Genomic DNA, 17,373 nt, shown 5'->3' with positions numbered 1-17,373 from the left:
TTGACTTCCTTTTTCAATCTTTTTTGTGAAGGGCTAAGCCTTTTTCCCTATGTAATCAATGTTTTTTCGCTACTCTACTGTTCTTTATTACTGTGCTGGTTCTGTTGTGGGAGAGTCGTGAAATGGTGAGCACGATTGTAGTAGGAACGTTTTCAAGCGTACCAGGGCAATCAGTGAGGGGTGGGGGGTTAACTGGGCTGAGACTATCTGTTGCAGTTTTTTTCCCCCTCTTTGTCTTAATATTACTATTGAACCCAAAGCAGAGCACCAGGTGCACCCCATTAGCCAGTCCAGCAGTCCAAGGCTTCATCAGGGAAGTTGTTTGGGTTTAATGACTTGGAACTCCATATAATGTCCAATCTCAATGAATGAAATTCTTGTCCAGCTACTCCTTTTAAGGTAAAGAATAGAAGTACTTTATTACTGCACATAACACGACGCTGTACATCATTTTCAGAGGTTACTGCAAGGCGAATACTGTTAGCAACTTTAGTAACCAAACTAATTTCTCAAAACAGTCTAAACTATTCCCTCCGGGTAGGTCTTTATGTGGTAATGCCCCTTAGCCCTGGGGGTATTCTTGGTGAGTTTTCTGTAGAGAGCTTCTGCAGCTAAATGGCATCACCCCCACCCAAACAAAGTTTGGAGCCTACACCAGATGCATGGGTGAGTTTATGAATGTTCTCATCCAGGGACCGGGACCTTCTGCTCTCCTGGCACAGTTTAGTCCGGTGCAACCACCAACTGTGTTCATATGTCATTTTGTGCCTTGTTCTTCTTGGTGCTAGCTCTTGGCAGTGGTGTTGTCAACCTCTTGCTCCGTGGCTCTTCAGGAAGACTCTGGGTATTCAAGCATTTCTATAAGTCAGCAGACTAGGCTGTGACTCTCTGGTAATGTGGCCGTCCTTGTTGTCATGAACAGTGCAGGCCCTTCCCGGATCACAGCAGCTGTCATAGTTTGTCACCTCCTCCGCTCCTTCTCTGCTCTCTTCTAGGAGTATCTTCCTTATGCAAGAGCACCACCAGTCCTTGACTGCAGCCGTCAGCCAACTCCTTCTTTCAAGGCAGTTCACCCCGCAATACAGAGGGAAGGACTATTTCCAGTCACATCCCACCCACATTAACAAATCATCTTGGGTGCCTGATATTGTGCAGAGTGCATACAACATGATTTTCCACTGGATGACCACTGGGGAGTCCCACCTTCCTCCTCACCTCACCCCAAAGCTTGGTCTCCGTTGGCAGTACAACTTACCTCTCTCACTCTGAACTTTGCACTGAGGGCGTGTAACGGACGCACCCCCTCTGACACTCCTTCGGTGTGTACTTTCAACAAAAAGGGCCATGAGTCAAGGTTGGACTACATTTTTATAGATATTTCCCTGTGGCCCAAAGTTCAAGATTTTAGAGTGATCCCGAGGACAGACAGTGACCACAATTCCCTTTTGTTGGAGATCCAGCACCCAGCCCCTGCTATAGGGCTGCTAACTACCGATTCTGGAGTCGACCAGGGAGACATACTACTCACTACAAGCAGGCGCCGGGTGAAATGGGGGAAGCTAGTTGATAAAGAAGAAGCTATAAATAACCTCTATGGCATAGCACTCCCCAGGTTCCAGGAGGTGGATGCTCTCATCAATCAACCAAGACCCTCTGACTACAATGAGAGACTATTTGGCATTCACCAGGCCTTAGTGAGGGACCTTGCAGATGTCTTCAATCCGGCCCTGCCCACTAGAAGGAAAAAGACTCGCGCTCCGACTTGGTACACCTCCACCTGCAGGAAAACTAAGTCTGAGCTTCTTTCCGCAATTAAAGAGGGTAGCGATAAGGTGAAGATTGCAGCCCTTAGGAGGGGGTACAAGTTAGCACTGGCCAACGCAAGGGCAGAGTGGGATTGGAACCACTGGCATGAACTGACTGAAGCCCTCAAATCCAAAGACTCTAGAAAATTTTGGGCTCTGGTAAACAATGGAACAGGGGATCTGCTATCCGCAGTAGAACCCAATATTGCCCTCTCTATTTGGGAGGCCCACTTTGGGACACTATATCAAGAAACCACTCTCTGGCCGGAAGGGATGGTGGTGGAGTCCCCCTGCCTTCCAGATGTGGCCTTGGAATTTTCCTTGGGGGAGGTGAAGCTAGCACTGGAGCGCCTAGCGCTGGGGAAGGCACCGGGGTTGGATAAGCTACCCGGTGATTTGTTCAGATACCACCCTGACATCTGGGCCCCGTACTTTCTTGTTCTTTTTAATGCTATTTTGGGAGGTATGGCGGTCCCTTCCTCTTGGCTAGGGGCTGAAATAGTTCCGATTTACAAGAAAGGGTCCCCTTTGAGTCCGGCAAACTACAGGCCTATTAGCCTGATAGATGTTCCCCAAAAGCTTTTTGCGCGCCTTATTTTGAACCATCTATTAGACTGGGTGGAGGAAAATGACATCATGAGTCCCCTGCAGGCTGGCTTCAGGAAAAACACGTCGACCATGGACCAGATCTTCCGCCTCGTTCTCCTCTACTGGAAGACGGTGAGGATCGAGGGGGGGAGATTGTACATGGTCTTCGTGGATCTGAGGTCAGCCTTTGACCTAGTCCCGCGCAGGAAACTTTGGGAGGTGCTGGAAAAGTTAGGAATTCCCCCCCAGCTACTTAACATCTTAGCCAGGCTGCATGAGAACAACTATGCTCAAGTCAGGTGTGGGAAAGATGGCAAACTTTCATCCAGGTTTCCTGTCCGTCGAGGTGTGAGGCAGGGTTGTGTCTTGGCACCGACCCTGTTTTGCTTATTCATTAATAACGTCATCTCACACCTGGAAAACGTCAAGGACAACGACGCCCCCTGTTTGGCAGGTAGGAAGGTACCGGCAATCATGTTTGCCGACGACACCCTCCTCCTTTCAAAATCCCCTATGGGGATCCAGAGGATCCTGGATGGATTTGGTCTTTTCTGTCATCAGCATGGGTTGGAGGTGAACACAGAAAAGACCAAGTTCATGATCTTCAACCCACCAACCAAAACTAGGCCCAATCCCACCCTGGGGACCGCCAGCCTTGAGAGGGTGTCCACCTTCATATATCTGGGGGTAACACTGCAGGAAAATTTAGCATGGGACCGACAGATAGTACGATCTAAGGCCAAATTATCCCAACTGTCGGGTGCAATCCTGAAAGTGGCTAATACTTCTTCCTTCAAGCCCATAAGCCCGGCCCTTGAAACTTACAAGACCCAGGCCAAGGCTGCGGCCATGTATGGCAGTGAGCTATGGGGATACAAAGCGGTGAAGGGCTTATCAACAGTGGAAAATAGTTTTTTAAGGCGCCTTCTAGCCCTTTCAAGTGCCACGCCACTTCAGCCTCTGAGAATGGACATGGGTCTCCCCCTATTGCAGAGGAGCTTGTGTCAAAGCCAGTGAAGTTCTGGCACAGGCTCTGGTCTACGGACGAACTTCATCATTATAGGGAGGATCTCACCCATGTCATGAGTTTAAACTGCAGCGGCAAAATCCCCTGGCTCACCTTTGTGGAAAATGAACTGTCTGCCATCAATCTCCGTGTCCTGTGGGAGGACCCCGCGCGAGGCTGCCAAACAATCTCGCGCAAAGCCCTGGCACAAATCTACAAAGCCAGGTCCCTTGCTCACTTGATGGACGCTCAAAATAGCGGCACCCTAACTTTGCGATTTTTAGAATCCAAAAATTCTTATGTTTTTAAACCTTTTATGGATTTTATCTTTCCCATCCTGGCGAGGAAACTGTATGTTCAATGGAGGCTTAGCACACTACCTATTAATTCATACACCTCCAAGTGGACAAATGGGGGCGATAAAACATGTCCCTGCTGTAACAACCATGTGGAAGATGACCCCCACATCTTGTTTGTGTGCCCTGCATACCAAAGGCCCAGAAAATACTGGATAGCACCGCTCTGTAAGAACCTGGGGTTCAGAGAGTATGCACAGGCATACAGGATTTTGAAAACTAGCACCCTGGGCCACATTGTGTTCGCTGTTTCCAAATTTCTTATGGCCATATGGTTGATCAGAAAGAAAAAATCCTCTGAAGCCCCTTGTACTTTCTAATGCAATTTTAAATCACTCCTCGCTGGGAGAGCGGACTCTACTTAAATGTGTTTTAAAATAATGTTTTAATGTTTGTAATGTTTGCATTGTATCTTTTATGGTCTATATGGCCGAAATAAAGAATTTTTGGATTGGATTGGATTGGATTTTCCACTGATCTCCAGCCAAAATCTCACTAAGAGTGTCAATGCCTTTACTCAAGAGCCAGCTGGTGCAGGAAGGAAATCACTCCTATCAAAAGAAGAAAGATGTACCATTATATCAAAGGCATAAGTACATTTACTACTTCAACTCTTTTCTCCAAACGATATACCTGAAAAGGAATTTCAATGATTCGTGGATCACCCAAAAAACAAATGGATCAAGATGGAAAAATTCTGTTTTATCCAATTTTTCCTCATCTATCGCAAAGTGATTGGCTGTGTGCCAGCCATCTCCAGGGTGCCTATTTTTCAACAGACCATGTGTTTCATGACTTGTAAATGACCCTGGACCCGCTTCAAAATCTGGCAATTCACACCAAAGGAGAAATGCCCATTCTGCCAGCAGCACAGGTCATCCCAAGATTTGTTGTAGTGATGAAGATAACAGGTGTGTTGTCTTCAGAGGATAGACTGTCTTCTATTTAATTTAAGTATCAACACCTGGAGAGAATGTCTTGTCCAACCAACTAGCATGTCTACTCTTTTCTGGGCTCTATACTTGCCTATTAATTATCTCAAATGCCGGTCTACATAAGGAATCATAACAAAATTGTCTCACGAGCCAATGGCCTCAAATATCTGGAGTCTTGGAAGAACAGATTTCAAGACTGCTCTCTAATCCCTGGCACGGTGGTGACCGAATAGGAACATGCTTCATAGTGTCTTGTTCCAACGAGACAGGTATTACACATTCATTTGTGGAGAGCCCTTGTGGAGAAACCTGCAGACAAAGAATAAATGGTCACAAAAGAAGTACGAATTCAGTATGTTAGATATGAGGACTTCACATTTGGCACCTAACTCTTTTCTCCCAGCAGTTACCTCAACTTCATCCTGTTACCATCAGCTCAATGCGTTACATTACCAGGATGCAGCGTGCAGACAACTTGAATTTGTGCATCATTGGATCTCATCAGTATTACAGAAGTCCATTGACAAGTCTTTCTGAACGAGAAGCAGACCTACTCATAAGACATCCGGTTTATTGGGTTCTAAACAACCAAAGTACTTTCGACCATCTTTTCTGCCTCGATTTAAGCAGATATTTCTTAATTGTCCTGAAAAGAAACTTGAGACTTGTTTCAAAGGAAATGTGGTTTCACTGGACTGGTTCAGGGTATGTTTAGACTTTTCCTATTATTTTTTAGTTCAAAAAGTGGCTGCCTAAAAAAGGTAGAAAAATTCCTTAAGGTAAGAGCAAAGGATATCCCTTATATTGGGGCACATCCCATCCCATCTTATTGTACACAGATGATGCGGTTTTAGTAGCTAGAACAGGGAGAGGGCTCCAACTTTTAATTGATGATTTTATTGTTTTTATGAATCAGTTGGACCTGAAGGTAAATGAGTTAATGCTTTACCATTGTTTGTGGGTAAAGACTGGCTAGAAAATCCTACCATTATATATAATAATATAAAGATATCAGCAATCGCTTCTTTCTCTTATTGGGAATCCTATTTGATGCCAAATATAATTTGAAACCAATGCTAACAAATTGGAAAGCCTTTTTTTGAGAAATCTATCATCTGCCTACATTGTTTTTGCAAAGATTTGCAACAAAACCACTGAAAGAGCTATCTGTGGTTTACATCAGCAAATATGTGGCAATTGCAACATACGGGCAGCTATCTGGGGTATGATTAATGTAAAGATAATGCAACAAGTGGAAAACAATTTTCTGAAAAACGTATTGGAGGTCCCACGCAGTTGTGCTAATTCAAATTGCCACACCGAATTGGGCAGTCATTACATTGAGGATAGAATCAAATTATTCCCCCTTTCATTGTGGCACCCCATTTGGTTAAGGAGGGAGACCTCATTAAGTGAGTGACTTATAAAGGATTGCCTTTGACTTCAGTCTGCTCTAGATATCCTGTGATTTGCTTATGTGAAAAAAAACCTGGGTAGAGATTGTCTACCCCGGTTTATCTTCCACGCCCAAGTCTTGCCTTTTCATTGGTAAAGGGATTTTAAAACAACAATTCTATGGTAAGGCCACGTTGACCAGAGATAATTCTGACAACCAATTATGTACGGTGTGCTGTTATAACTTGGTTTGTACCCACGAAGATTTTCAAACTTATCTTGCCTTTATTTTAAATAGACAGCACAATTTGTTCTCACTATGTTTCGTTTTAACGTCCTAACTCTGATGGTCAGGTTCCATGCTAAATATTGCCCTTTATCTGCTCTGAGTCCTTGTCCATGTGACGAGAGGTCTGTCCAGTAGACTTTACATATCATGTTTTTTATTCTTTTTATCAAACGCCCAGAAGAAAGATTGTATTGCCATTTTTTTTTAATTCTTAATTTTGCCAATGTAGACCTGCTCTTCTATTTTTTACAGCAACTTCATAGCCCTTTGATATGTTGTACGGTTGCTTATTTTATCTTGCAACTATTAAAAATTAAGGATATGTGTAATATTGTGATACTTATGTACGTTGAGTAGGTTTATAACTGTACCTTGATGGATTTCTATTCTTATTGTATGTACTGTATATTTTTCTTTTTAAACTTTTATGCACCAGAAATGTGGCAAATAAAGATATACTTGACTGCCAAACTCAACCAGTTGAAAACCATGAGTGTCACAAGAGAGTGACACCAGCTGGACTAGCAGTCATTGGAGCAGTGCCTGAAGAGAATGAAACCAGCTGGATTAGCAGACATTGGAGGAGTGCCAGAGGAGAGTGACGCCAGCTGTATTAGCAGTCATTGGAGGAGTGCCAGAAGAGAGTAAGGCAGCTGGAATGGCAATCATTGGAGGAGTGCCAAAAGAGAGTGACGTCCGCTTGATTATAAATCATTGGAGAGGTGCCAGAAGTGAGTGACGCCAGCTGGATTAGCAGCCATTGGAGGAGTTCCAGAAGAGAGTGATGCCAACTGGATTAGCAGTCATTGGAGGAGTGCCAGCAGAGTGTGACACCAGCTGGATTAGCAGTCATTGGAGGGGTGCCAGAAGAGAGTAACACCAACTGGATTAGCAGTCATTGGAGGAGTGCCAGAGGAGAGTGACGCCAGCTGGATTAGCAAACATTGGAGGAGTGACAGAAAAGTGACGTCAGGTGGATTAGCAACCATTGGAGGAGTGCCAGAAGAGAGTGACGCCATCTGGATTAGCAGTCATTGGGAGAGTGACGCCAGCTGGATTAGCAGCCATTGGAGGCGTTCCAGAAGAGAGTGACACCTACTGGATTAGCACTCATTGGAGGAGTGCCAGAAGAGAGTGACGCCAACTGGATTAGCAGTCATTGGAGGAGTGCCAGAGGAGAGTGACGCCAGCTGGATTAGCAAACATCGGAGGAGTGACAGAAAAGTGACGTCAGGTGGATTAGCAACCATTGGAGGAGTGCCAGAAGAGAGTGACGCCATCTGGATTAGCAGTCATTGGGAGAGTGACGCCAGCTGGATTAGCAGCCATTGGAGGAGTGCCAGCAGAGAGAGACGCCAGCTGGATTAGCAGCCATTGGAGGAGTGCCAGCAGAGAGTGACGCCAGCTGGATTAGCAGTCATTGGAAGAGTACCAGAAGAGAGTGACGCCAGCTGGATTAGCAGCCATTGGAGGAGTGCCAGCAGAGAGTGACGCCAGCTGGATTAGCACTCATTGGAGGAGTGCCAGAAGAGAGTGATGCCAACTGGATTAGCAGTCATTGGAGGAGTGCCAGCAGAGTGTGACACCAGCTGGATTATCACTCATTGGAGGAGTGCCAGAAGAGAGTGACGCCAGCTGGATTAGCAGCCATTGGAGGAGTGCCAGCTGAGAGTGACGCCAGCTGGATTAGCAGTCATTGGAGGAGTGCCAGAAGAGAGTGACGCCAGCTGGATTAGCAGCCATTGGAGGAGTGCCAGAAGAGAGTGACACCAGCTGGATTAGCACTCATTGGAGGAGTGCCAGAAGAGTGACGCCAGCTGGATCAGCAGTCATTGGAGGAGTGCCAGAGGAGAGTGACGCCATCTGGATTAGCAGTCTTTGGGAGAGTGACGCCAGCTGGATTAGCAGTCATTGGAGGAGTGCCAGAGGAGCGTGTGTGCCGGAGCCTAGTCTGCCTATTCTCTCCCCTCTGAAAAGGTAAATAACCCTACTGCCATTCTATAAGGTTCATTGTCACTCATTCAGACCAAACTGTTTGCATTCTCTGCCTCCTTTCCAAGACGCTCCTCTCCTTTGGTAAATAACATATAATATGTTTCTGACAGAGATGTACACATTAGCTTTGTTTTCACTTGGCCTGCAAAGACACCGGATCTCAAAGAGAACCGAATGGTAGTACCTTCGTAATCGTACTTTCAAGATGGAGCTTAAACTGTACCATCTCGCTTTATCCTGATGTTTCAGTCTCGCCCAAGTGTAAAACTGTTCTCATCCATTTTGTATTCAGCTTTCACACATTCGACCTGGGCATCCGTATGTTAAGATTTGGTGTAAAGTACGTGATTAGTTGTTGAATGCTACCCCTGCCACTCGTATCACAGTTTGATGCCAGCCTTGTTTAAAGTTAACTTGTGCCATTTTTCAGCTGTGTCAGAGGCATTTTTTGGTGAGTGGCATGCAGGTGTCACTATGGTGTCACTATAATGCTAATAAAAATAATAATCATGGTGCATTGCGTTTTTAGTAGGTTTTGGGGTAGTATGCACCTCGTTGGGTGGAAGGAAATTGTGACGGGGCTCCAGTGAGGAAAGAGTTCACAGAAATGAAGTTTGGAAAGGGCCTGTCTTACAGGGCTAGGTATTTCTCCACTTTGGTCCTGGTGTAATCAAAATATCAATTTACTCACTGACTCTTCGGCTTCCAGCCTGCACCCCTCTCAATGCATGGACCTGGGGCGTTACTCTCTTATCCTTTAAACAGATTGGAAGAAAACACCCTTTTTACTTCCATTGGAGTCTTAGTGTGATTCCTGTGAATGGTTCTGGCCTGCCAGGTTTATGTTGTGCTTATTCAGTGATGAATTTTAAAAAATGTAAGCGCCAAGAACTGACTTTTTTCTTAGGAGCCCGCTGCCGGTTGTCTAAAACGAAGGCTGTCTTATTTTGTTTTCACCTTAAGTCTCTTTCTTCCACCACACTTTACTTCCAGCCTTTCTTGCCATGCCTGCGTTCTCCCTTTATGTTAGTTTAACTGGGTTTCTCTAACTCTTTCTTCATTTTCTGTCTTTCTCCCTCTTGGTTTGGGTCCAAGTCGTGTGAAGAAAAACAAGTCCTAGTCCCCATAAATGAGTCTCGGTGCCCCCTTACTTTCAAGCACCGGCACAAAGTAAGCACTGTGAACATTTCTGAGTACTTTAATTTCTTTTGACAGTGCCTCGGACTTGAGCGGTGGTGGAGTTCAAGAGACCCCAGGGGCTGGTGGTACTTTGGAGCAAAAAGAGGAGGCGGTGACTGTGTGCCCAGGTAAGAGGCCTCCCATAGGAAGCTGAAGTGGTGTCCTGCACCCGGAAGTTGACTTGCCACTCTCTAAATACAGCTCATCTTTGTCTAAAGTTGTTTTTGTTTTCGACAAGTCTTGGGTGAGGTCTATCTGATCAAATAGCAGTTGTAATGTTGATCTTTGGTGTTCCCGTTGTGTGCAATTATCTTCACACATGCAGATGGCGATTAGGGAAATTAGACCGATTAGGGCCGAGCTGGGCACTATTGTCAGGATGTGCCGTCGTCTCTGCGAAGAAATCGGATATCTCTATCACCGTCGAAGACGATTGGTTTTGGTGGCATGGTTCCATTATTTCCTACTGCGTTGTGCAGCTCCTGAGAGGGGGGCTGCATTATTTGGTTTCTTGGTGTACACAGCCTGCTGGGCACAAATTTAATAGAGCCCAGCACCCTGCCCATCTGCCCACGGAGTGGAGCGAGCGTCTTGTGCTGGGACGTTGCCCTCCTGCTGCCACCCTGCCAGGGCTTGGCAGTGACTGGCTATCTCATTAAAAGCGGCTTTCGGCAGGTTCCCTCCAGCTGGTGGACGTCGCGCGCCTCCCTGCATCGCCGCCCGCGTTGTCAGTGATTGCGGAGCAGAGCATTGTGGGAGTGTCAGGGGCGTGACGTGAGGTACGGGTGCCATTTACAGAACAGTAGTTTGGCTTCTCAATTTTGCGCAGTCTGGCGACTGGCCTGGCACAGTGCCTGGCCGGTCTAATTCGCCCCCACTCCTAGTTAGACTCCCCAGTCGTGCTGCCTTGTTCCCTAGGCCCAGTGTCATGTTGCACGGGTTTGTATAGCGCATTTGTATGGCCTTTCCCCACTTCCAGAATCTGGCGCCATTTATCTGCTCCTTAACCGTGTGGTCTGTGGATGTTTTATTTGATTGCGGAAAGTCGTAGTGGATAGTGAACTACAAGGTGGGAAGAATATAGTACACACAGTAGTAGACCTGGATTTACTTGTTCCTCTTCAATACCTTCTTTTCTTTGTCTTTTAATAAACACTTATTATGACCGACCAATTATATTTCGCCCTTCAGTGATTTTCTCATCTTCAATAAGATGAAAGGCTGACATGGCTCCGCAAGGATCCACCTTTTGACCTTTAGTTGGCACACTGATTTTCAGTATGTGCATGAACTCTGATCTGTCTGTGTAACCCGTACAACCTTTTCCTTTCCTTTAACGATTTGTGCACTTTATGCAACAAATATTAATATATCTTCATGAAAAACCTCTGTGGAAGGGTTCAAAATAGATTACACCTCCCATAACACCGTGGCCTAGTCACTGGCCTGATTGAAGATGCACACAGTTCGATAGGCCATCCTGTTGACGCTAGCCTGTTTCCTGTCCTGTATCTGTCAGTCCTCAGTAACGGGCCACTCTTTAAAGGCTTGATTATATCTCTGTTGTAAAGGTTCCATAGCTGACTGGCGCATGGGTGGCCCTTCCACCAGGTCTCTTGCTTGTATTTTACGTTATTTTAAGTGGTTTGTTGAGTGAATTCTATCAGCATAATATTCTATTGCTGCCTGCTGTGCAATCTGAGCAACTGGACCAAGTTCCCCTTCTTCACTTGACTCTTAGTGGTACACGTGTACCAGCACTCTAAGGCTCCCTCTGAGGCAGGGAGGAGTGGATACAGTTTAGTGAACACAGATAATACCTCAAAGAGCGCACATCAGCAGCAATAAACCAATGTCCAGCCAAATACTTATTTTTATAACAAAAGAAGTATTTTTTTCTGACTCTATTCATTCAGAGGAGAGTTACGGGATTCGCCGACAGCAACACAATCCCTCTTGAGGTCTGGGCTCTATTGTTTCATTGGCAAGTCCCTGTCCCACACGTCCCTTGCTTTGTGATCGGGGTTATTCCTCATTCACTGGTGGACTCATCCAGGGAATGCTCACTAGTAGGCCGTTAACTCAAGAGTCCGTCTGACTCTTCAATTACAGTAAAAAATGTCTTAGCGCCACCCCTCTGGGCAGGGTCCTGGATTAGCCACACAACCTCGCTAGAGGGCTTCCTGTGTGAGATTCCATAGACATCTCAACAGTAGGGGTTGTCTGAATAGGCTAGTCTTATGAGCACTTTTCAACACCTGACTGACACCTACGCTATGCGCAAAACACAATTTGTTTGTTTCTTGCAACCGCAGCGCACCCTTGAAGCCGCGCTCAATCTCTGAGTCCCTCCCCCAAGATAACCCCTTGGAGGTGCGCATGATGGAGTCTCGTCTGCTAAAGGAATAGGGGGGTGGTCTTGTGCCTCTTTCGCTCGCTGCTAAACAATATCCCTGACCCCATGACTCCTTTGTGAAAACGATGGGAGACAGACCTGGGCCCCATGGACGCGACGACTGGATTGAGGCTAAAATGGCCCCTAGGGTTCTAGCTATCTCAATAAAACTCCGCCTATACAGTTGAAATACCTCCACCAGGCATACTACAGTCGCTCACGGCTACGCAAGATGGTAAATACTCTACCTCCACGAAGCCGGAGATGCTGACATCCTTTGGGCACCTTCTTTCACATAGTCTGTGCCTGTCTGGTTATCCAAACATACTGGGCATGCATTTGCAACACCTTCTCCTGGATCTTACATAGAGAGGTCTCGCTTGACCCGACACTAGTCTTCTTGGACTTGCTGGACAAATTGGGAGGTAGTCATCACATCAGACAGCTAGTTGGTCTGTGTCTCATTATCGCAGAGAGGGACATTACCCGCCACTGGTGCTCTAGAGTGTCATCACCCTTCCTCGAATGGGCTTGGGGAATAGACTTTGCTGCTTCAGCAGAGAAGTTTGTTTATAAATCCAGGTGGTGACCTGAAAAGTACCGAAAGGTTTGGGGCGAATGGTTCACGTATTCAGAATGTCTGTTCTCTTTGATGTAATCTCCTTCTATCGTTCTCCTGTATTTCTGACATTGGGATCCATGGGGATTGTGGATAGCAGTGCAGCTATTTTGTTCACTGTAATGCATTGTTTTTGTTACGCAATATAAAAACTCAATAAACAATTATAAAATTTGAAAAAGTGTCTTAGCACCGCAGCGATCTTAGCATCTAGTCCCCTGGGGCCCCGTAGGCTCATCACAAATCTTATTGGCTCCTGAGAGAAGAAGAATGTAGCATCTTGGAGGGTGCCCTGTCCGGTGGCACTCTCACCAGTTACGGTCCTGCTCATGTGAGTCGTCTGCACACAAGCATTGCAGCAGCACTCAGCAGGCGAATGCTCTGCTCTGAGCCTATGCGGTCGACTCCGGCAGCGATCATAGGTGTTTCTGCGCCCTCCTGCAGGTTAAGTGTCCACGCTCCTCAAAAGAGGATGGGGGACAGGGAGGGTGACCCTTTGAAGTGTACAGGGGGAGCTTGCTCCCCCTCCACCAGTGTCTCCCACCCAGCTCACAGGAATGCAGCGATACACAAATCTGTTGGAGGTGGGGGTGGTACTCTACTTCCTCATGTCTTCACCAGGCAGGCCTGCACCTCGCATAATGGAAACCAGAGTCCTCCAAGTAATGTGCCATTTCGGGCACACTTGTTACATCCATGTATTGTGCCACGACAAACATGTATACAATCGGCACACACATTCACTCTACAGCCAGTGCTCAATACTGTAGCCTTCATGTGTTGCCACTTACAGGCACACGTGCGGGCAGCACACACAATCACCATACGCATGCTGCACAACTCTATACCTTCATGTACTGTACTCGTTGCAGGTACATACACACCTAGTACATTCACTCACCATTCACGCACTGCCTAGCACCACACCTTTCATGTACTCTACTCCTTGCAGGTACACATGCACCCAGTACATGCACGCACTGCACTGCACAGCTCTAGCCCTGCATTGTACCCTACCCAGGCAGACACACTACCAGTGCAGAGAAACCACCCCTGCAGTGCACAGCTCTTCACATCTAGCTGATGCAGGCCAAAGGTGAGTTAAGCACACAGCAGCAGTACTTTAAAAAGTAAGTGAGCCTGTAGCCCTCACTCTAGTGACGCAGGTTAAAAAGGACCTGTTTGAGGCATGTGAGCTGTAGATCACATGCTGTGCGTAGCCTGCCATCTAGTGTTGGGTCCGGATGATTGCACTTTGTTTTTGTTAGAAGAAGTCTTTTCCAGTCCCGAGGTAGGTGACTCCTCCTTTCGGTGATACTGCGCATGGGCATTGACTCCATTGTTAGATTGTTTTTTTCCGCCATCGGGTTCGGATATGAACTGCTGCGCTCCGGTTCGGCACAGTTTCTCGGGTTCCCATCGATGCGTAATCCACAGCCCTCGACAGTATTTTTTCTCTATCGCGTTTCCTATTCTCCGTGTATCATTTTGAACCAAGAATCTTTGATCGGAAAAGTCATGGAGGGCCGTTGGGCCTACCCACGCCGGGCTCGCTAGCAATCGATGGAACGGACTCCATTCAAGCTCTGTCCCAGGTGTCGCGCCAAGTTTCCACGCACCGACCTCAGGGCTGGACTAGTCGTGGCGGGCACCGGGCAATCCCCAGTGCGCCGCACGGGTGGGGGCCGGTTTGGGCCCCTGGGGGCCGGCCGTTTTTGTTACAGGGCCATTTTTGTTACAGGGCCGTTTTTGCAGCATAGCTGCAAATTCGGTCCTGTAACAAAATTGGCCGAAAACCGACCCTGGCAAAGAGCTTGGCGGCACCCCCAACCCCCATCGGAAGGGGGGGGGGGGGCAGCCGAGCACTTTTCTAGGGCTGTTTTTGGTTCCCAGTCCGGCCCTGACCGACATGCACAAAGTGTGCAATCTGTTTGTCTCTGGAACATGACGAGAAAGACTGCGACGCCTGCCGATCGTTTCGGTCAAAGAAGACACTCCGTGACTGTCGGGCTCGACGTCACAAAATGCAACAACAAGGCGGCTCCGTACCGGACATCTTCGGGGAAGTTTCTGACCAAGAACACGCTCAAGGAGCCGAGAAAGAAGAATATGTCTCCGTGTGCGAAGCCGACTCGGACATGGAGGAAGAGGAGCAAGTTACACCGGGTCAGCGTACCTGAGTACAGGGACCCCCTTGCCCCAACAACCAAAACCTAAAAAGGCTCCGGTCCTTCCTCTGCCTGCGGGCCAAGGTTGGTGCTGAGAAAGTTTTACGCACCCCGCCCGCAGTCCTGGCGTCGAAACACAAAGAAAAGCCTTCAGGCTCGGGATCGAGTCACCCCCCCTAGCAGCCCCGAACCAAAATCCTCGGCGCCGAAAACCTAGCATGTCCATCCTCCATCTATGTCCAAGTCTAAATCTTCGGAGCCAAAACTCTTGTCGCCGAAAACTACAACTAAAGAGAATAAGACACCAACAAAAAGATTTTTGATCTGATGTTCCACCTCCGGATCTGAAACAAAAAGAACTGGTTATCAACCCAGATACTGGACATATTCATGCCAAATTACCTGAAAAAAGGAAACTGGCACATCTGGATGAGTATCATATACCTCTAATGAAAAGGAATATGGGTACAAACCATTCACCACCTGATATTCCACCTCCTTCACCTACTAATCCTCACCTACTTATTACCCCCACTAATTCACCACTATCACCTAACCCACAGGATGAGGGGGATGGGAACGACAACAGGCCACAAGGTGCCGATCCATGGGAGGATTACAATACTGATCCACATACAGACATGATTTGTATCCATCTAGGCCATCATCTCCTGATGACAATATAGGTTATATTGAGCTGCTTAATAGGGCTGCTCACTATTATGGGGTGGAATTACATAAAGAAACTTTGGAGGGGGACTTCTTATTTGAGACATTAAGCTCCATTAAAAAAACAGCACACACTTTATAATGCTTAAGGGGATGATTAAGCATGCAGATGAGGTTTTCAAATACCCTGTCAGGGCAAGAATAATCACGCCCTGGGTTGAGAATAAATATAAACCAGAAACTACTGACCCTGCTTACATCAAAGGTCAACTGCCCTTAGACTCTTTGGTGGTCTATAATGCTTGTAAAAGAGCAAACTCACAGACAACAGGTGAGGCCCCTCCTCCTGATAAAGAATCCAAGTTAATTGATGCCTCGGGTAAAAAGGTAGCTTCTCGGGCAGCTAATCACTGGCACATTGCCAATGCTCAGGATTTGCTAGCCCGATATGATAGAGCTCATTAAGATGAGTTGGAAAAACGTATCCAATATCTGCCTGATGATCATAAAGCTACGGCAAATGATCTCATACAAGAAGGAAAACTCATTATCAATACCTCCATCAAATGTGCATTAGATGCAGCAGGCACAGCAGCACGTGCAGTAAACACAAGTGTGTTGCTACGCAGGCACACATGGTTAAGAATATCAGGTTTCTAACCTTAGGTACAGGCCTCTATTCTTATTCAACCTTTTGACAAGGAACACCTATTTGGCCCAGCAGTTGACACCTCGCTGGAGAAAATGAAAAAGGATACTGAGGTCACAAAGTCCATGGGGGTTTTGCAATTACCTGCTAGTAGAGGTTCCTTTCGCCACTCCTTTTACACGGGTGGTTCTAAAACTGTTACCACAGAAAATCCCTCCTCCTCTTACAAGGGCAGCAATCAATCGCCCTTATCAAGAGGATATTTTAGAGGAGGTTTTAAAGGAAACACTGATAAGGGAAGAGGCAGAGGCAACTCCACACGCTCTTCCCCTGCTAATAACAAACCGTGACTTTCTTCCACTACCCTCTGATCATTCCACTCTTGTCGGGGGATATCTCTCTCAATTTCTCCCTGTCTGGAACACCATCACCTCAGACAAATGGGTTCTACAAATTATCCAATATGGTTACTGCCTGGAACTTACAGACACTCCCCCAAACATTTTTCCAAGATCACATGTAATGTCACAGGAACATCTCACCCTTCTAAAAAAAGAGGTTCAAGCTCTGTTAGAAAAAGGAGCAATAGAGCCAGTTCCATTAGAACACCAAAGAACAGGAGTATACTCCCTATACTTCTTAATTCCCAAGAGGGCCGGATCTCTCAGGCCTATACTGGACCTCAGAGAACTCGATCAATACATTCAATCAGACCACTTTCACATGGTCACGCTACAACAAGTACTTCCACTCCTTCAACAGGGCAACTTCCTGTCCACTCTGGACTTAAAGGACGCCTATTGCCATATCCCAATACATTATGCTCATCGCAAATACCTAAGGTTCGTGGTAGCAGGACAGCATTATCAGTTCAAGGTGCTCCCATTTGGAGTAACAACTGCACTCAGAGTTTTCACCAAGTGCTTGGCAGTAGTCGCAGCTCTCCTTCGAAGACAACACATTCACGTCTTCCCATATCTGGACGACTGGCTCATAAAAGCCAGCTCGCAAAAAAACAGTGCTGTTGCTCCAATATCTTGGATTCACCGTAAACCTGTCCAAGTCTCATCTACACAAATGAAACAATTGATGGACGGAATGCTGGACAATGCAAACATTCATCCCCAGTCACAAAGATTGGGTTGAATCCATCATTCTTTTGCTCATCACACAACCCCAGTTTGGACCCAGACATATGCAAATCAGTCTTGACCCTGTTCCTTGTGGGAACAGTCCAGCCCGAACTGCCAAGCCAGGTTCTCACTGGACCGGAAACAAGCATCCTGGGACCAGTTTCAGAGCATCACCCTTCTTCAGCTGCTAGC

The 17,373-nt window shown here is 46.7% G+C and overlaps 1 protein-coding gene across 6 annotated transcripts in view; it reads left to right on the top strand.

Annotated features, from left to right (window-relative positions):
* UIMC1 (ubiquitin interaction motif containing 1) overlaps nucleotides 1-17,373 on the top strand; it is a 458,461-nt gene that overhangs the window by 313,530 nt on the left and 127,558 nt on the right. For all 6 annotated transcript variants that reach the window (XR_014966701.1, XR_014966702.1, XR_014966703.1 and 3 more), the window contains exon 7: nucleotides 9,585-9,676. Coding sequence is in view for 3 of the 6 variants with exons in the window: in XM_085618307.1 (XP_085474433.1) it covers nucleotides 9,585-9,676 (92 nt within the window). In the remaining 3 variants the exon portion in view is untranslated. The remainder of the gene's footprint in view (nucleotides 1-9,584; nucleotides 9,677-17,373) is intronic.

This window comes from Triturus cristatus, chromosome 7 (assembly GCF_964204655.1).
Source record: "Triturus cristatus chromosome 7, aTriCri1.1, whole genome shotgun sequence".
In the NCBI taxonomy this organism is placed as follows: Eukaryota; Metazoa; Chordata; class Amphibia; order Caudata; family Salamandridae; genus Triturus; species Triturus cristatus.
Note: the sequence above shows the minus strand (reverse complement) of the source record. Positions and strands in the feature narration are given on the sequence as shown.